The sequence below is a fragment of the Acomys minous genome (genome assembly GCF_964271855.1).
Source record: "Acomys minous genome assembly, chromosome: 2".
NCBI classification, from domain to species: domain Eukaryota; kingdom Metazoa; phylum Chordata; class Mammalia; order Rodentia; family Muridae; genus Acomys; species Acomys minous.
Window position 1 is genome coordinate 5,923,467 of NC_140484.1, and position 20,552 is coordinate 5,944,018.

Here is a 20,552-nt window from a genome sequence, read left to right on the forward strand (position 1 = left end):
ATTTTTCTCTGGGCAAAAAAATTATCTTACAACAATCATTGTCTAGGTCTTAGGTCTTAGTTTTCTAATTGAGCCTAGAAGAGTTGATGGTCGTAAGTCTCTTCTTGGTAGCCCTGCTATCCTGCCTCTGAGTGCCACCAGGCCTCCCCATCCAGGGGATGTGGTCAAATATGGGGCACCAGAGTTCGTGTGAAAGTCAGACCCCACTCTCCACTCAACTGTGGAGAATGTCCTGTCCATTGGCTAGATCTGGGTAGGGGTTTGAAGTTTACTGCACATGTTGTCCTTGGCTTGGGAGGAGGTCCCCCTCAGTCACAGTCATAGGGGAGGGGAGTAAGGGGAAAATGGGAGGGAGGGAGGAAAGGGAGGATACAAGGGATGAGATAACAATTGAGATGTAATATGAATAAATTAATAAAATATATTTTTAAAAAGAGTTCATGGTCTTTAAAGACTTTGAAGGAATGACTCGGTCACATAGTCCCACATCCCTCCTGCTTTTCTGGGCTCTGTGTAGGCTCACTGCTCTCTTATGTTGTCAGCCACTGGGTTTAGAGAATTTGAGATTGACAACAGAGCTTGTCTTTAAATATAACATTATCAATTGCCAAAGGAGGCTTTCCTTGGTCTGTATAGTAAATTATTCAGGGATGCTCACAGCACACTGGAGATGCTACAGGAGGACAGATTGTTTTAAGCCACATCTAACAAGGGAAGCATGCTATTTGTGGTTAATAGAATTAGCTTAGTCAACGTCCTCGGGTTTCATGCCCTCTGGGAGAGGCTGGGGAGTGACCTCACGCCCCCAGTGCTGCAGAAACGCTCTGCAATTGTTGCTGTAACACTCAGTTGACCTTTGAGTTTGAAATATTTGTCTCTGCATTTAACATCCCTCTAGCTATCCAAACCCTGCCCTTCCTTCAAGGTCAGTTCCAAGTGTCCTTGAGGTGACTTCCTCGCTTGGCTTTCACCTTGCCTGTCCATACTTCCTCAAATTGAAGTGATTTATTTTTAATTCACGTGACTGTGCATTTCTGAGTGTGTGAGTTTGTCTCATTTTGTAGGAAGTAGTGACATACTTCTCAAAAGTAGACTGGAAAATGCTCTTTATTTTTTCCCCAGGCATTGAATTTTACTATTATTTACTTTCATTTATAAATTTTGTTTTGTAATCTTTATTGCAGTGAGATTGAAAACCCACATGCATGTGATAATTTGTTCCAAAATAAGAATATTGAAAGAAAAATATAGTTGATTGCTTCCCTAAATGCTTTTAGGTATGTCTGTGAACCTACAGAGCATACATTTCTCTAATGTTACACATCTCAGCTCCCATAGGGGGTCATAAACTTCTTCAAGTTAAGGGTCTCCAAAGTTCTTTGCAAATTGTAGGACCTTAAAAAAAAAATAAATGAGAAATGAGGAATGGGCTAGCTCAGGAAGGATGTCAATGGGGACCTGTGGCTGGAGTTCTAATCCCACCACAGCAGTGTTAGCGAGGTAGCTCACATCTCCGCATCCCTACATTTCCATCTTTAAGATGGGAGCGATGACCGCCCATATCCCATGGAAACACTCTAGAGGTTTAAACGCGTGCTCCACCCTAAATGAGACTTCTACGCCATACTCCTTCTCCCCAAGCCCAGGGGTCATCAAGAAAGAGAGGAAGGTAGACCATAGGAGCCAAAGACAGGGCATGACTACAACCACGCAGTGCTTTCGGGACACAGCAGGCAAGTTGCACGTGTGCATCACATTAGCTGGGACAATGCACCCAGGACTTGTGTAAGATCAAGCCAAGCAAAACCTAAGCATGGAGGGGGAGGCGGTCAGGGTCTCCCACTCCTAGCTGAGAGAAGATTGGCAGTTGTTGGCCACTGAGAGCGGGAGGGTTAGTTTTCTTCAAGGTTGCAGCCTCTGAGAGGCTGTCTGTATTCCAGTAGATGGCCCTGTTCCCATATACACGCGGCCAGCTCTGGGTGGACTCATGGGTTAAAAAAGAAAGAGAAAGAAAGGAAAGGAAAGGAAAGGAAAGGAAAGGAAAGGAAAGGAAAGGAAAGGAAAGGAAAGGAAAGGAAAGCCACATAAAGTTTGGAAGGAGTAGTTGGAGAGGTGACGGGTGGGGATGGAGCATAAGGAATGGGGGTTGAGGTTGATTAAAATGCAGTGTATGCATGTGCAAAACTCTCAAGAAATTAAAAAAAACTAACTTGAAAATTATTTCAATTAATCAAATATGTCACAGTTATGTCATGAGAACTTAAAAAAAAAAGATTGAAGTGAACATGAAAGTTCACTTGAAGGGACTAGAACGTGATGCAGCCTTGAATTTGTCATTCCTGTCCTCTGAGGTCCCCGAGCTACAAAGTTCCTGGGAGGCATTGACCCCAACATTCCAAAAGAGAAGCTGCATAAATATCCCACAGATTCCCCGATCTGAGTTCCTTGGCACACACTCTGCATGAGGTGTGAGTGTGGTATAAACTCCATTGTGGAAACACACTCTCTTGTTCACTTTCGAGGTAATTGGTTTGCTGGCCTCTGAGTGGAACATCCCCTTGTTCGACTTTGTTGGACAAATGGCAGCTCTGGAGGACCACTTTTGGTGTGACACCTGCGTGACACTTGTGCCACCCAAGCTGGGAATCAGCGCTGCGCTCCGGGAAAGCCTGCGGTACCTGGGCTGGGAACATGTAGGGGTGCTTGCATACTCCTCTGGGGCTTCCCCCTGGCAAGAAGTGGATAAGATGTGGGGGGCTGTTGAGGATGGACTCCAACTCCATTTCACTATCACGGCCAGCATGAGGTACAGCAACAGCAGCCCAGACCTCCTGCAGGAAGGCCTCAGGAACATGTCATCTGTTGCCAGGGGTAAGTAGGCAAGAGTCTTCCTTTGCTCAAGTTTGGAGATTGTTTACAAACAGCTATGAACTCGTTTTTGGACTTTTTCTTCTATGAGTATAAAAAGCAGGTGGGGTCAAGGTACAAAATTAATAATACATTAAAGCGATTTCTTGTGTGTGTGTGTGTGTGTGTGTGTGTGATTGAAATCTTGGATGTTATCATTTTGTACTGTACAGAGGAAGTTCTAGAGTCAAATTCCTAGTAATCTGGGTCCTGGACTTTATCACTGAGACCATGGGCTTTGGAGACAGACACACTTGGTTTTTATTCCAACCTCCTAATTTATTTATTTATTTTTGACCTCCTCACTTTTTAGCTGTGTGTTCATGAACAGGAATCTTAGCCTCTCTGTGCTCCAGACACGTTCCTATTAAATAGACACAGCCATTGTTCTTCTCTCCCGGGAAGGTTAGGACTAACTGCGGTTACCTGCAGGAAGGGCTCAGCACCAAGTCTGGAGAGGGAGTTTGTAGTAAGAATTTTGGTTGTTTAAAAAACCCAGGTTAAGGGCTGGAGAGATGGCTCAGAAGTTGAAGAGCACTGTCTGCTCTTCCAGAGGTCCTGAGTTCAATTTCCAGCAACCACATGGTGGCTCACAACCATCTAAAATGTTATCTGATGCCCTCTTCTGGCCTGAAGGTGTACATGCAGGCAGAGCGCTGTTTACATAATAATAAATAAATAAATCTTAAACAAACAAACAAAAAACCAACCCAACCCAGGTTAAGCCAGGCACGGGGCACATGCCTTTAATTTCAGCACTCTGGAGGCAGAGGCAGATGGATCTCTGTTAGTTCGAGGCTAGCCTGGTCTACAAAGCGAGTCCAGGACAGCCAAGACTAATGCAGAGAAACCCTGTCTCAAAAAACTAAAAACAACAACAAAAAACAAACCAACCAACCAAGCAAGCAACCAAGCAAGCAAACAAACAAACCCCAGGTAATTTTGAAGTATGTTTTTGTTTTAACCCCAGGTGTGCGATATGGGGCCACTTCAGATTGTTCAGCGCAGCTGACTATGATTTATCTCATGCTCCAGACGGGCTTGGTTTTGCCAGCTGAAAATAGTTTATGTTTGGAATTCTGGAGACTCTTGAGAGGGAATAAGAAATCCCAGAGCCTGAAGAGAAGTGATAGCTGCTGCTTTTGCTGGTCGCTGGTTGCCAATTGCTGGTTGCTGGCTGGACATACTCTGATGGTAAAGGTTGGACTTGCTCCAAGGAACTCAACACCCCTAAACAGCAGGAAGTAGTCTAAAGACTTATACACCTCTTTCTCTCCATCCTTTCCCTCCTACCTAGTGTTGAGGGGTTAAAATGAATTGGGATGGAAAATGATGGTAGGTAAAAGAACCCAATAAAGTAGCCAAAACTACTCTGGCTACAGTAGTTGACAATATATGGCAGCAATTGCTTTTGTGGTGTGCTTAGAACACATTGATTAGTCACTGACTCCTGTCTGTTCTTCAGACTACCTCATTTCTCACAGCCTCAGGACACTAGGACTTGCCAGATCCTTGTCCTCAGAGTGACACTCATGGCCACTTCCCACCCAACACTCTGACAAACTTTCCCTCTGTCTTCCAGTCTCATCCCCACGTCCATCTGTTCAGGACAACCTTCTCCGAGTTATCCCACCCACCCACATGCTGGGATCAGACCCTTGCCTCTCTCTGTTGAGAGTGTTCAGTCTTCCCCCCATCTCTCTGTTCCAAACTCTCTCTGGGACTCCAAAAGTGTCATCCATAGGCTCGGTCTCCAGCTGGTGGCTCGTTGGGGGAGGTTTGGAAACTTTAGGAGCTGGGGCTTGGCGTCAGAAAGTAGGTCAGCTGGAGCATATTTGGAGGTTACACCTGGTTCCAAGTGTCCTCCTCACGCTCGGCTGCTTTTCTACTGTGAGGTGAAGAGTCTGCGCCCCTGCATGCCCCCACCACCGTGACGTTCCGCCTCAACATGGGGCCGTGTGACTATGGACTGAACTCTCTGAAACTGTGAGCCCAGTGAATCTTCCTTCCTTTACGTTGTTCTCCAAGGTATCTCTGAGAGTTATGAAAAGCCGGGCTGCACCCTGACTGGGGGGGCCCATTCTGTTCTTCTCACAGCTGTTCCTGGGTAGGCCACAGTACCTGGCACACACACACACACTGGAAGCTTATAGAAGCAAACAGCAGCTTCTCTAACCTCAAAGCTAAACTATTCACTTGTGTGACCTCAAAGTGGTGCTACTAAATAGAAGCAAAGCCCCGAGGCCATTTCTCCCCTTCCCAACTCAGAAGCTCCGAATGCCCTTGACATCAGGTTCTCTTTGACTCCCTCCTAAGTGATGAGCAGCTCAGGAGTCACTGACTTAGCATCAGTCAAGGAAAAACAAGGCAAAAGCATCATCTCAAACTCCTTGGATGTGGATGCTGTGGTGGTGGAATCCATAGCAGACATGAGCTTCTGTAGGGCAAAGGCCACGGCTTGTATATCACCGGCTCTAGTTAAATCTGCCCTAAAATAATAGGCAGCTATTCCTGAAGCACGCTCAACGACATAAAAAGGTTGCGTCTTGTTTGGGGTGGTTTTATTTTAGAATTAGAAAAGAACGTACATCTGTGAGTCTGTGCGTGGGGGAGAGTGCATGAAGCACACACGTGCGCTTATGTGAGCGTGAACAACCGCCTGCCTCTGTGTTCCCTTTTAGTTATCATCCTCATCTGCAGCACAGAGGATGCAAAAAGCGTTCTGAAGGCTGCCGAGAGCCTGCGACTCAACACTGGAGAGTTTGCGTTCATCCTTTTGCGACAGCCGGAGGTAGGGGTGGCTCTGGAGTGGGGTGCTGAGGACTGCCCTGTAGCAGGATGTATTTAGGGACCAGTTGCTCGCTGCAGCTCCAGGAGGTCAGCCCTCTTGAAGGCTTATCTTAAAACCAGGGCTGAAGGCCTGAGGGTAGAAGTTGGCCAGTAAAGTACTTAACCCGCAGCTGTGAGTGTGTCACCTTGGTCCTCAGATACCACTTTAACAGGCTTGGTGGCCCACACTTGTAATCCCTGTTGCCAGCACAGGCAAGTTGCCCAGGTGGAGCTTCAGACTGAGTGTTTGGTTGGTTGGTTTTTTAACTTCTTTAGCAGAATAAGAAGTGGAGGCCCAGAGAGGTGAAGTAACTTCTCTAAGGCTGCACAGCAGCTACGAGAGTGTGTATTACAGGCCAAGGTCAGCCGCAGGGGATGCACATACGACATGAACAAGGGCCACTTGCCTTTGTCTGTGGTGTAGTTCCCAATAGGTTTTGCTTTCTAAAATGACCTCGTTTCATTTCAGTTCAGAAGGAACTAAAATGGGGCAAAGTGGGTGTAAAGAGGGATAATAACGGCCATATTTCTTCCCCTTTGTCGGGAAGTATTGGACGGCCGACTGTCTCAGGTTTCCTTCTGGTGGCTAGTATTCTGCTTCTCCCTGCTTTGCAGGCCATCCTCCTGCCTCGGTTTGTAATTACCACTCCCCCATCTCTGCTTGCAGGTGGACGGGTGAGAGGAGAGGACGGGGCAGCCCTTAGGATTCGCCGAGAATCCCATCCCTCCCAACCTTCCCTTCTTCATCCCAAAACTCTGATGGTCAATTCCAACTGGTTTATAGTACAGGAAGAATATAGAATGTAAAATATACCAGGAAGTGTCCATACAGTACCATCCTGCTTCTTGAAACAACACACAGGTCCATTTGATAAAACTATTTCCAGTTTAGGTTTATGTTGGGGAAAAAAAATCAAGCTACAGAGGAACAATATAATGTAAGTTTAGTTATGCAACATATACACACTTTGTACATAGACACACATGTGCACGTGTGCACGCATGTTCATACTAGAGAATTTGGGATGCATGCAGCAAATGTATGAACTTGTAGAGTAGTGATAATATAGATAATAACCACAAACACCGAAACCACAAAGCAAAACGGAGCCCACGCAGTCCTAAATGTGTTCAGCAATCTTTGCTGTTACGTAAGCCTTTTGAGTCTTAGCTACTTGGTGCCCCAGTATGGTTTTTTTTTTTTTCCTTTTTAGTCTCTGGCTTTCTTCCTACTGCTTGTGTGCTAGCTAGAAAACATGGGCCCAGCATTGCAGAACCTTCTGGAATTATTGTGTTTCTAAGAATTGGCATACGACAATGAAAAGTGTAGGTGGGCTCCACAGGTCATTTCCTACAGCATGGGGACAGTTACTTTGTTACCTTTTAGGATACTTCTTGGAAGGAAGTACTGATAAATGACAAGGTGACAGGCCCTCCCAAGGTCTATGCATCAGTGTTTGTCATTGCACCCAGCTCCCCTGGAGAAGGCACCGGAGATGATGGCTTCCGGAAACAAGTCTACCAAACGCTGAGGAGGCCACCCTTCCAAAGCTCCATCTCCTCAGAGGAGCAGGTCTGCTGGTGGTTTCTGCATAGTCAATCGATTTTACAGTTCTCTTTCTTATTTCTGTCTCTTCTCCCCCCCCAAGCCCCTCACACCCATCCCCTCTCCCCCTCCCCCACACCATTATTTTCCATGGCTCCAAATAAATAGTGGTGTAACGTTCTTTTGTAAAGTCTATACTCATGACCACAGAGGAGCCAGGGTTATGGGATGGAAAGCTACTATCCTTGGCTATTTACTGGGGAGTCTTGGAGTAAGCTACCTAATGTAGTTTGTATGTACCACATAGCTGGGGTTCTTAAACCATGAACTGGGATCCTTAATGGCATCTACCTTCCAAGCTATGGCCCTGAGTGTGACAATACACTATGTTGATATAGCAGAGGAGATGCCAGCGGGTCCTCAGACTCTGCTGCTTGCCTTTGCCAGGAAAATGGCAAGACTAGCATCCAGGGTAGAATATGCAGTGTTCCGGTAAGGGGACGGGCTCTGTTAGGGCGGACAGTCCTGATAGAGCATATTGGTCAGTGAGAGTGTGAGTATGAATAGAGGAAGAGCCACATGGGGGAATGCTTTATAGAAAATTCTGGCAGAAGAGGAAGGTGCTTCCACTCTATGGCCAAGCTGAGGTCCTGATGACAGCGGCTTGATGAGGGCTGAGGTCCCACTGTGGACCCTAACTAACCAGGTGAGAAGATGGTTATTCATAGGGATCTCTCTGTTGCAGCTGCTGTAGGGAGAAAAGTGCCTAGCACTAAGTAGGCATTTATACTTTTGTTGATTAAATCACCAGGTATTGAAGACCTACTATGGGTATCTGTCCTGTAACAGTTTACTTGTTCTGCCTCATCTAGTCAAACATCTGTTCATTAGTCTTTCATCCATAGCTTACAAACTAGTGAACTGAGATCCGGAGAGGACACAGGGCATGCCTCTGCTCTCACAGGCAGGAAGTGGCAGACATTCTGGCTTCCGAATCTTTTGCCTAAGCCACACCCTCCTCCCAGTGAATAACTCATGGCTTATGCACATGTTCTTGGTGTGAGCGTGTGATCCCATTAGAAAACTGGGGCATACAAGGCAAGTCAATGACTCGGAAGGCTAGGTTTGATGTCATCTGGCGTGGGTGTGAGATGGCTTCCTTATCTTCTCAGTTGGGCTAGTCCTGTACTCAGAGGATAGAAAATGATTTCTTCTAGCCAGGAAGCTGGGGTATGCACACCGTGTTCGTTTGTCTTGTTGAAGGTGAGCCCTTACTCTGCCTACCTCCATGATGGCCTCCTACTCTACGCTCAGACTGTGGAGGAGATGATAAAGGCTGGGAAAGACTTCCGGGATGGGCAGCAGCTAGTTAGCATCCTGAGAGCCGGTTGGATCACACTGCGGGGTAAGGTGGTCTTTGAGCTCAGGCTTTGTAGCCATGTCCCTGTGGACTTGGGAGACGTTAAACATGCATTATAGGTTTCCAGAATGGCCTGCCTCATTCTGCTATAGAACAGTTATCATCTCAAAAAGATTCCAGTCTTCCGTAGGCTACGTAGGCATAGAGCCTCCTGGCTGCTTGGAGGTTTCCCTGACCTGTGGAAGAGGCCTCTGAGCATTTTATCTTTGTCCCTCTGGGAACTCTCTCTCTCTCACACACAGCTTCTTCTATAATGCACCCCCAACACACACAAAGGCTTGCCTCTAGCACACATCTGAACAGTGAGGTAGTGCAATGTCCCAGGAAGAAAAGGCTACCAATTCCCAGAGTTGTGTGCCACGCTGCCTCTCTTGGCTCTCTCGAAGGCAGACTTGAGACCCTGTCCCTCTAGGCCACATATTTTTAGGACTGATTTACTCCTTTTCTGAGACTAGGTATGTGAGGCCATCAAGGTCACAGAGTCAGGCACATAGTAGGTACTTCATAAATGACAATATTGTGTCCTTTCCTCAGTGGAACCTAATGTTGGGGAATGGCTGCTGGTTTGGGGTATACATAGGTGTTTCCTCTTCTGAAGTCTCTTCTTGATAAAGAGTTTAGCACATGCCAAGCAAGGACAGCACCCTGACAAAGCTTTAGGACCCACCAGAGTCAGAAGTAAGGGAGCAGAGAGGATGAACCTTGCAAGCCTGTGTCTGAGGGATGCTGATAGGGGTTAGTCAGTATGGCAGGACCAGGAGGCAGAGGCCTTTCGTTCATCTCCAGCGAGCTGCTGCCTTGAGGTCACTCAGCTTCCGGTTGTCACACATTTTGAATTGGCGGGAAGCAGTTTTATGTGAAGTGCATGCAAGGAGGCTTAATTTTGTATGTCTGTTTTTTTTTTCTCAACACTGTATAAACCTCCCCATTTGGGGTAAGGAGTTACACCTGCCTTCCCAATGTGATTCCACTTCTGAAATGTCTTCGGTCCTTGGTGTACATATTGACCCTAGCTCGGGTTGTGTGAAATGGCAAACACTTCCAAGCCTGTCTGATGGGAATGGGCCTGCCAGTGAGAACTGCCATGGGCTAGTGTTTTCAGCCATAAGTGCCACTTTGTTCTCATCTGATGTACTTTCTTTCCAGGAATCACTGGTCCAGTGCTTTTGGACTCCCAGGGGGAAAGGCGCATGGATTACACGGTCTATGTTCTACAGAAATCTGGAAACAGATCCCACTTTCTTCCTTTTCTTCATTATGACAGTTTTCATAAAGTAATCAGGTACTGCTGGTTACTTCTATAACACTGAGCATGCTGGTGGAAGAGCCTGGGGGAAGAGGGAACCATAAGTTTGGGGTCCAGTTCTAGAGTACCGCATGAAACAGTTTATTCACTCAGGTGTGTCCAATCTCTGGCCTGTGGGCTACACATGTTTCAGGAGAGTTAGGGATGCAGCCCAACACAGTATTGTAAACCCACGTGAAACATGACACATGTTTTGATATATGTGGATACACAAACACAAGGTCAGCTCTTAAGCGTGGACTTTGTAGATGACAACATTATGTTACAATGTCTGAGCTTTCTAAGCTCATAAAGATCAATTTTGGGCCTTAAGGTAGATTTGCCCATATGGTGGAAATGGCCCTTTTCAGGATCCTGAGGGAGCACACAGGAACACAGCACCCCAACTATATCGCCATAGTGGCTTTGCCTCCTTTGATGCCTTAGCTGGATCCCCTCCCCCGTGGTATCCATAGGAAGCCCTGAGCCTCTGAGGTAGTGAGTCATGGGCCACCTACAGGCACAAGTCCACAGTGAGTAAAACAATTTGCCTGTAAAGCCTGACTCCTAGCGTTGCACATGGATGTCAGGACCCTGTGCTGTTCTGAGTTCCTGGTACTAGGAATAACTGCAAAAATCCTTAGTTTTGTTTTCTCAACTGCAAACCAGTGAGGAAAAGGGAAACTAGTGTTTAACTCAATGTCTATCTGCTCGCACTTCTACCACTGCTAACCCAGGTTCCATGTGAGACACTCTCCCCCCCTTATTCTTTGGGAAAAGTAAGTCCCAGAGCAGTCCAGCATAAAGAACAGAGTAACCACAGAAGCCAGGTCCTCAGTACGGTAGGAAGCAGTGTCTCCCATGTAGGGAGTGACGTTTGGTCTGTGAACTATCAAGATGCTTGCTGTACATTAAGATCTGCTTATGCAAAACATGACTGACACTTGCAGCATTCCAAGACTGTGGAAGCTATTCCACCTGGAAAAAAAGGCATTGCCTTCCCTACAATACATGGCAGCAGGCTTGACCTGACATCTAAAGAGTCTAAGGGAAGTAGAAAAACACTCATCAGGTCATCAGAGGTTTGAATTGAAGGAGTGAGGCCTGTTAGCTGTTTTTGTTTTTTTGTTTTTGTGGACATTTGTTCATCCCTGCATGGTATGTATATGTCATGATTATGGCATGACATGAATGTGTACTGGGCAACTTGGGAGAGTTGGTTCTATTCTCTCATCATGTGAGTTTCAGGGACCCCACTGGGTTATTAGGCTTCACAGCAAGTGCCCGAGACCACCCTCCCCCACCTCCCAGACATCTCTTAGGCCCTGGCTGGTTGGCTTTTGATGAATGTCTTAGTTGTTGTTGTACATGAGGCGAGGACAAGTTGGACACATGCACTGAACCCTGATCTTTGTCTTTTCTGCTTTAAAGACCCTGGATGAATGTTTCTAATATGTCATGGCCCCATGGCTTCCTTCCTGAGTACAAACCTGGCTGTGGATTTCATAACGAGCTTTGCAAAATGGAGCCTCCTACTGTAGCAGGCAAGCATGGTGGTTCAGAGAAGGCAGTAGACAAAATGGAGCCTCCTGCTGTAGCTGGCAACATGGTGGTTCAGAGATGGCAGCAGAGATGGTTTGTCAACACACAGTCTTCGGGGCCAGAAAACCTTTCTGTGTGAGACTGTCCTATGCTCTATGGGTGGTGAGCAGTAGCAACCCTCTAGCTACAACTGAAAGTATTTTCAGACACTGTCAATATCTCCCAGGGGCACAATTAGCTGCCATTCCTGTTAAGAACCATTCCTATAAGGAGCCTTGGATCCTGAGATTTGAGTCTTAGAACTTCTTTCTGGGATGCAGTAGTAGTGTGGGCAGGGGATATGGCTGTTGAATTAGACAGACCATGCCTGCGAATAAAACTATAGAGGACGCAGAGCAAATGCTCAACAGAAGTGTTAGAAGTCATTGATATGTTCCTACTATAGGAGTTCCTATACCAAAAAAAAAAAAAAAAAAAAAAAAAAAAAGACTAGAGTTGCCATGGTAGCTGGGTGGGGTGAGGAGCTAGCAAATAGGATGCCAGCAGAGTCAAGCCATGCTTCAGCATGTCACCACCTACACCATACCTGGGCAGCTTTTAAGACACCTGCTTGGCAGGGACATGCTTACCTCTGCTCACGGGTGGGCCTGTCTAATGGCCATCTCTTTCTCCAGATATGACAAGTACTGCTCTTGTGGTTCTCATGGTGACACTCCTGGTAGCCGGCATCATGGCTCTGCTGTTATGGATGCTAAGAGGAAAAGTGCAGAGTCACCATGGAGACACCTGGTGGCAGGTCCCTTATGAAAACATCACTGTTCTACCCCAGCACAAGGTGAGGCCACATACTTCCCTGGTGACTTGCAGAGGGGCCTCCCCTAGGAACTTATGAGAACCAGGGGCCAGCTTACTCATGAAGTGAGCGGTCAGCAGGGTTTCAAGTCCTGAGTTTAGTTTCTAGGCTACATTTTTCTGAGAATGCTTCCCTGCATCCCCAAAAGTCATTTTTTAAAAATGTTAAGCTGGCCGGGCCGTGGTGGCGCACGCCTTTAATCCCAGCACTCGGGAGGCAGAGGCAGGCGGATCGCTGTGAGTTCGAGGCCAGCCTGGTCTACAAAGTGAGTCCAGGATGGCCAAGGCTACACAGAGAAACCCGGTCTCGAAAAAACCAAAAAAAAAAAAAAAAATGTTAAGCTGTTCTTGTTTATGTCAGACATGTATACAGCATATCTTGGTTATATCTGTGCCTCCATTGTCTCCTTCCTCCCCTCCCTCACAAATCTCTCCCATTTCTCTCCAACTTCATGCCTCCGCACACTAAGTCCATATGCAAACATGTATGCTGTCATGAGGGACCTATCAGTGGTTAAGGTGACTCTCTCCCTCAGCAGCCACACAACTCCCAAGAGCTCCTCCTTGCTCCATGTTGGACTTCTTATTGGATTGATCTTATGTAGTTATTGTGCAATTAGTTGTGGCATCTGTGGGGTCACATCCAGAGGCCAGCCTTTCCCTTGTCTGTCTCTTACATTCTGTCACCCCTCCTCTGCGGTATATCCCTGAGCCTTGGGAGGAGGAGCTGATGTATGTGTTCCTTTTGTATCTGAGACTCAGCTTTTGACTATTTAGAAATGACTAGCACTCCTTTAAAGCTCCCCTCAACTTGGTGGGGGTGTTTAGATATTAAAGCCATTTCTGGTGGAGCATCTAGCCCTGTCCAAAACAACATTAACCCTTCAGTCTGTGAATGACTGCCACAGATAGTTCATTTGCATAACAGCCATAACAATATACTGTCTAGTATAGGCCAAGCACAGCTCAAGGCTTCAGGGCACCCCAGAAGAAGTCATGTGTGCAGAGGGGTGACTCCACGGTGAGGAGGGAGCCCTCAAAAGGAGAGTAACTTGAAGGCTTCTAAGAGGAGGTGACATCTAGGAAGAGTGAGTTGTTTGCAGTGACGAGGAGAGAGGTCATACAGAGCATGTCAGGATATGGGGTGCTCAAGGCACCTACCACGTCTGGAAGGCTTCAGTGTCAGGAGATTGGCTTCTATTGATCAGTTATTTCCAAACTTCCCTGGGGACTTGAGTTTCCTCTTCTCTCTCCACACACAGAGCTGCAATCTGGTTTGCTTGGTTTTATGCATTAGCATCCCATTAATCTTCACCTTAAACAGGACTACTAGGCTCCTATGCTTTGAAGATGGGCTCTAGTTTGTTGAAGAGGTGCTAAAGATTTAATTATAGAAGTAACTCAGGGTCAGCCAGGAAGAAGAATCCATCCCACCTCTACTTAAGTACCACAGCTAGAACATAAATATAGGCGTTCTGTCTTAGAGCCTGTTCCACCCACGGTGGTGCAGAGGCCTGGAGGGAGGCATGCAGCAAGGAGACACTCACACTGGGGACCACAAAGGTCAGAGTGCAAGGCCTGTCTTTCCCAGGCGTTGACTATGTGACCTTGTAATTCATCTTCCTTATCTACAAAATATACCATCCCTAAGCGGTGTCTTGTTTTCCAGCCATCCCAGCGAGGCAGCCCTGTGTCAAGATGCAGTGTTAGTAACGCACCTACTGTGAAGGTTTCTGCAGACTGCAGCTCCTTCGTCAAGAGCCAACAGGGAGAAGATGAAGACCTGTTTTATGCCCCTGTGGGGCTTTACCAGGTACATCTGTGCATATGAGTGCCACTGTGGATCTCTGTCCCATTCTCCAATTGGATTTGGTCAGGCAGGACATTGTGAATACAAGGGCGTTCTCCAAGCAAACTCCAGGTGGTTTGGTGACTCTAACCTGATGTTTCTCTGACTTTGAGAACCATGACACAGTTTTGAAAAGCAGAAAGATATGCACAAATACTGCATGCTACTTAAAAAGAAAAACTTAATGTGAAGATTCTGGGTCAGCAGGTCAGGTCTGAGACTCTGCATTTCTGATAAGCTCCCCCATGATTCCCACACTAGTGGCTCAACCAGACTTAGGACTTCCAGCATAATCCTCTGAGGAGATGGTGATAGTGTCACCACTGTTTGTAGGTGACTATGGACCACTAGTGTCTCTAGGGGAATGGAATGTTTAAAGTAATTAATTAACACTTAGATAGCCAGAGAGCCAGTCAGGAAAGTTTTCGATGTGTACTCATGGATAGAGCTTGGTAGACCCCATCATGACGGATCAATAAACCGTCCCCTGCTATTTGCGTCGGACTGGACTCTTGTGTCTCACTGGGCTCCGGGAAGTAGGTAGGACCTCGCCTCCATGTCTTACAATGGGGACCCAGTTCCAACCCCAGCACCCAAATAAAACAACAGCAACCAGGAGTGCAAGGCCTGCCTGTAATCCCAGTGCCAGAGAAGCAGAGACAGGCTTATTAGCCAGCCAGGCCAGCTGAGTTGCTGAGTTTCAGGCTCAGTCGAGACCTTGTCTCAAACATAAGGTAGAAACCAGTAGAAGACATCTGACATTGGCCTCTGGCACCGTATGCATGCACAGCTGTGCACACACAATTTAAATAGTCCCATGTGCCCAGTGGAAACCTCAATAGGCCAGAATGCCCCAGTGTGTGGATTCCTTTTTCCCAGGCTTTAATGACCCTGTGGTGGGCACTGATACATCTGCAGTGTGAAACAGGAGGCTGTTCAAGGAAGCTGTATAACTCCCCAGCTGGCCTTGTACACCCCAGACTGCATGCTTTGTCATTCTTTAAAAGTTCAACTCCCATTTGAGGAAGGATAAATGGGTCCTGGGAAACAGAGGCAGAAAGAGCCAAGCAATCGCTGATGGTTGCTCTAAAACATGGTCTCAGTTTCTGGCAGTACCATGCTCTCTCTGGAACCTTCTCATCCTTCAGGTCTCAGCACAGGCATCATTTCTTCTGTGAACCGTTTTCCCCATGGAAATGAAATCCTGTCTCTATCCCAAACCCCTCACGGTCTTCCCACTCCCTTTTCTCACCTTTTATGGGTGCTGACGTTTCTAGATCATCCTGAGTTAAGAACACTCTTCTTTGGGGTTAGGGAGAAGGCTCAGTGATTCAGTGCACTGGTTGCTCTTCCAGAGGACCTTGGGTTCAATTCCTAGCACGTCCAAGTCAGCTCACAACCAGCTATGACTCCCAGCCCAGGCAATCTGATACCCTCTTCTGTTTTCCTCAGATACTGCACACACATGGTGCACAGACATACATGCAGGCAACAAAACATGCATTTAAAATACTAAAAAGAAAAAAAAAGAACTTTCTACTTTGTCTCTGTTTCCAGGGAAATCATGTGGCCCTCCGTTACATTGGTGACCAAGCAGAAGCATGGGTTAAGAAGCCAACAGTGCTGCAAGAAATCAGGCTGGTGAGGCTCCTCTGTGCCCTGCTAGCTCTCTGTCCCCATTGTGAGAAGTGGCCTCCATGCCAAAGGTTCAGTGGTGGAAGGGTGTTTTTCCAGCTTGGTTCATTACCCACTCTCTGCCACAGAGGCTTTGGACCACAGACTCTTGGCTTTACACAGGAGCCTAAAGTCTGGCTCTCTCCTAACTCCACCTGCCCCTTCAACCTTCGCTGTCCTTAATTCTGGCCTTTCATGCTCTGTCTGTGATGCTGCCTTTTGAACTTGGGACTTGGGGAAGGTAGGATGCTCTGCTTTGTGTCAATGACCCAGGGAATCAGGGCCAGAATCAGGGAAGTGGTGCTGAATCTACCCATGATGATAAGGTTCTGAGAGATTCAGACTCACTCCATTTTAAATTGGGCCTCCATGTTAGGCCTAAAGTTTTGGTTTCCCGGAAAGGCTCACTTGATTTCTCGAAAAAGCCATGGAAAGGGGACAACCACCAATCAGCGACTGCCCCAACATCTGGCTTGGGGCTAAACGAGATGTGAGGTGACTGCTCCTTCCCCAAGGTTGGAACCAATCAGGAACATACAAGTACCTCTTACCCATAAGGTCGAATGACCATGGCTGGAAATCCTCTAGTTGGCTTCAAAAAGAGCCTGTGAGCTCCACTTGGACCCACCATTTTTTTTTTTTTTGAGGCACAGTTTCTCTATGGATTTGCTTTGTAGGCCAGGCTGGCCTCGAACTCATAGCGATCCACCTGCCTCTGCCTCCCGAGTGCTGGGATTAAAGGTGTGCACTACCATACCTGGTGGGCCTGCCATTTTGTATGAGTGATCAACCCCTGCATGCTGGCTGTTTCTGCAGAATAAATGTTATTTGCTTTTGCATAGTATTTGAGTCTGGATCTTCCTTCAGTGATTCTCAGACCCTTACAGGTTTAATTATAACCCATGGCTTAGATTAGACTTTGCTCACCCCCTGGTTTGCTTCCCAGACTCGCTGGGCTTACTTTCCAGATGTGCTGGGCTTACTTTCCAGATGTGCTGGGCTTACTTTCCAGATGTGCTGTTTATTGGTTGCATGCCTTCAGCAACCCACTTCACCTTTCAGGCCCCTGTTCCATTGCCTGTAAGATGGAAGGAGCGTAGAGGAATTTTAATTCAGAAGATGGCTGCCCTGGCAAGAGATCACATCCAAAGACCTTCTAGGTCTGTGTGATCCAGCTTTTAATCCAGGAGACAAAGGCAAGCAGATCTGAATTCAAGACCAGCCTGGTATAGAGCAAGTTTCAGGTTAAAAAAAAAAAAAAAAAAAGAGGAAACTTAGGGGGCCCCCGGCATGGTGGTAAATGCCATTAATACCAAACAATGAAGGTAAAGTTAGTTGTCACCAGCCCACCGAGGCAAGAGGAACAGAAGGTGAGATGCAGCGCCTGGAAGGCTGTAAGCACAACAGAGCTCAAACACTCTAGGAACCATTTCAGGAGCTCTTTCAACTTTATTCATGGAGAGCAAAGGCTATAGCCCTTGGGGAGTGGGTGGGGGGTTTCCAGCATCAGCATTTATAACTGGTTGAAAGCAGGCACTTTAAAGACGCGTGTTTTGCATTTGGCAGCACGCTCCTATCATATGAATGGGAACACAGCACCTAATTATCCTATAGGCGCAGGGAGGGGAGAGCTGGCAGGGAGCTGTGTCAAGGGCCACATATCAAATGTGGTTAGGGGCATCTATGTCTAAAGACTCTCCAGATGGAGTCAGGCAGAGAGCAGGAGGCCCTGCTGGGCAGGGGGAGTGCTGCACCTCGCTAGCTCAGAGTAGCTCTCCGAACCCAGGAGGATTGCAAGCTCAAATAGCAGGGTTCTTCCAACAGATATACCAAACTCTGAGGAGACGAGAGAGGAAAAGGGAGCTACTTAGGGTGCAATGCAGAGAGAGGAGGCAGTTTTACTGGAACAGTGATAGAGAGACAGGTTGCAGGGAGAGAACTCAGGTGAAGACAGAATGAGCCAGAGAATGAGAAGGAACCAAGAAATTAGAGCTGATTGCTGGAGTCAGTCTGAGGCCAAGCAGAGCAATTCTGGGGCTGAGAGAGAAGCCAGATTGAAGAAGTCAGCTGGGAAAGGAGTTTGAGCCAGAACAGCTGAGATGAACCAGCCAGCCCAGAGCTCAGCAGGAACAAGTACGGGTGAATTTATTCAGCAGTGAGTCTCAGAGGCTGAAAACATTCTAGGTCTCGGTTAGACTGGTACAGAGTCTAGAAGCTTCCAGGAGTAGGCCTAGGTTAACAGAAGGAGGCAGTAAGCCTCTGAGACAAAAGGCGAAAGGAGTTCTTCTCTCACGGCACCTTAGGCATTAGCTGACTGTGGTTCACAGTGTGAAGGCCTCTCCACACATAATGACAGCGCACTACTATTTCCAGATGTGTGAGTTGAAGCATGAAAACATCGTCTCCTTCTTTGGTGTTTGCACAGAACCACCTAACATCTGCATTCTCACACAGTATTGCAGAAGAGGAAGTCTTAAGGTGAGCAAACGCATTACATCTTATGCTGGGCTTCATTAGACAGCAAGTGGAAAACCTTATCCGCTTCTCCCATTCGTCCATGCGTGGTTCCTTTTCGGTCTCATTGAAAGACCTGAATCATCTCGGGCTACTGCCTGGGGTCAAAGCAGAGTGAAGCTGCCACGTCTCCGTTCCCTCTCCTCTGGGTGGAAGCTCTAAGAACTTTTTTTACTTCTCCTAACTATCACCTCTCCTCTTGACTCTCACTCCCACCCTGGCGAATGACCATCAGCTTCGTGTCAGGAAAAAGAAGTGTTTGTAGGATTCAGGCCTGAATCCTCTCTCCACACCTATGGAGATAGCCAGCCTGTGCTATCTTCTGTGAGGGTTTCCACGCAGGTGTCACATGTTCTGCCTCACATTGGTTCCGGCCAGAAAAACATGTGCCCTACACAATCGGCAGCCTGCTCAGTGTGGAAGGCTCACACTGGGTATCAGCTTAAGTCCGGGTGATACGTGGAATAACTGTGTTTTTTCTAGGATGTTTTGAGAAACTCTGATCATGAGATGGATTGGATATTCAAGCTCTCATTTGCCTATGACATAGTAAATGTGAGTACAACGTAAACTTACTTAATGAATACATAGCATAGTATTTTTGAGTTGTCCTTGATCTTGGGTTAAACCTTTGTTGCCTCTCTTTAAATCTCCTTAAACAGAGGAACTCAGTCAGATGGTCCATGATTTTCTCCTTCTCCAGTCACATGTAAACATGGAGGAAGTGCTTTATGTTAGAGCTGGAAGGAATGCCAGGCTGGTCCACTTAGGAAAACACAGGCATTTAGACTTTGCCCCAGAGAGAACTCGATTACTGGACCATGAATTCGGCTAGGGAGGATACACTTTTCTTCTCTCTAGACTTTGGTCCTTCCCCAGAAACTGAGGATCAGTGCCACAAAGCCAGGAAGGTGGCTAGGGATATAGATATGGGAGGATATGAAAGTAGGAGTGGTCTTCATTCTGGGCACATGGGACTATGGTGGCTGTCATTAAGAGGAGGAGGATAATAACCACTGTAACAGCACACACATATTATATATACACAATATTTGGGTGCTATTATGTAAAAGGCATTTACCAGTATTTTGTTTTACTGACTTACTTAACTCTTACAATAAAACATAAGGCACATCTGTTGTCACTCTTGCTTTGCAGATGGGATACAGAACATTCATAGAGCTTGCCTGAAGTCTCAAGTTACTGATTATTGTTAATAGGATTAAAATCTAGGCATTTGGGTCTTATACACTTATTATCCATACCTCACTATGTAGCATAGATTAGTAGAGGTTTCTGTTATGCTTCATAACAGGGGTGCTCATCAGGGTCTCGCAAGGGCCATTCAGAGGGGGTAGAGAGAGGTCCAGTCTTTCCATGAAGGCAGGGAGTAGGCAGAGAAGTGGGTGCTAGGTCCAAATGCCCAGGGTGACTCACTGTAGGTGGGCAGATGGTGGTGAGGGATGGGGAAGGCAGGTGTTTGGTTGAGCAGATGAGCTACAGAGTGTGCTGCATTCAGTAAATATCTTCCAGCAACTCGAGGCTGATCTCCTCAAGCAAGACTAGCCTGTAGATGTTGTCAGTTGGCTGTGTGTACTTTCACCAATTAAAAGGAGCAAGAAAGGTCCTAGAGAGAAAGGCACTCCAACCAACCCATGGTAGAAATAGCACTGGACCCATCAATAAACAACCCCCTTATAGGAGCCCCTGCTGGGTGCTGGGAGAGCCCCAAGCGTGAGATCTAAGCCCCGTCTATCTGGAGGCTTAGGACACTGACTCACTGAGTGACCCAGCTAGTCTGTGCCCCTCTGAAGTTCCATGTAAGTGGACTAATGTTGGCCTGGTTGGCTTCAAAACTTTCATTTCTCAAAGGTTTTACTGCCCTTTACTCCTAAGGGACAGGCCTGGTCTGGCGAGACTTTGACTTCCCAGGCACTACTGGAAAGCTGGCATCTTGTTGCCAGGCAAGGTAGACAAACACAGTCCTCGCCATGAGTATGTCTCCTGGGGTGACCCCAGAAACCCACTGCTATTATCGCCATAGACCTTTAATGACCATTAAGGACAGGCAAGGACAGACAGCACCGTCACATGCCAATCATAAAAACCAGCCCTTTTCTTTTTCTGGTGTATG

At 47.0% G+C, this 20,552-nt stretch overlaps 1 protein-coding gene across 1 annotated transcript in view; it reads left to right on the forward strand.

The window, feature by feature from the left end:
• The window catches only part of LOC311592066 (guanylate cyclase 2G-like), a 46,240-nt gene that overhangs the window by 1,216 nt on the left and 24,472 nt on the right, over nucleotides 1-20,552 (forward strand). Inside the window, exons 2-12 of the mRNA XM_084772022.1 lie at nucleotides 2,523-2,871; nucleotides 5,589-5,698; nucleotides 7,124-7,309; nucleotides 8,546-8,687; nucleotides 9,849-9,984; nucleotides 11,419-11,531; nucleotides 12,204-12,364; nucleotides 14,051-14,194; nucleotides 15,788-15,871; nucleotides 18,278-18,382; nucleotides 18,902-18,973. Coding sequence (XP_084628148.1) covers nucleotides 2,523-2,871; nucleotides 5,589-5,698; nucleotides 7,124-7,309; nucleotides 8,546-8,687; nucleotides 9,849-9,984; nucleotides 11,419-11,531; nucleotides 12,204-12,364; nucleotides 14,051-14,194; nucleotides 15,788-15,871; nucleotides 18,278-18,382; nucleotides 18,902-18,973 — 1,602 coding nt within the window. The remainder of the gene's footprint in view (nucleotides 1-2,522; nucleotides 2,872-5,588; nucleotides 5,699-7,123; nucleotides 7,310-8,545; nucleotides 8,688-9,848; nucleotides 9,985-11,418; nucleotides 11,532-12,203; nucleotides 12,365-14,050; nucleotides 14,195-15,787; nucleotides 15,872-18,277; nucleotides 18,383-18,901; nucleotides 18,974-20,552) is intronic.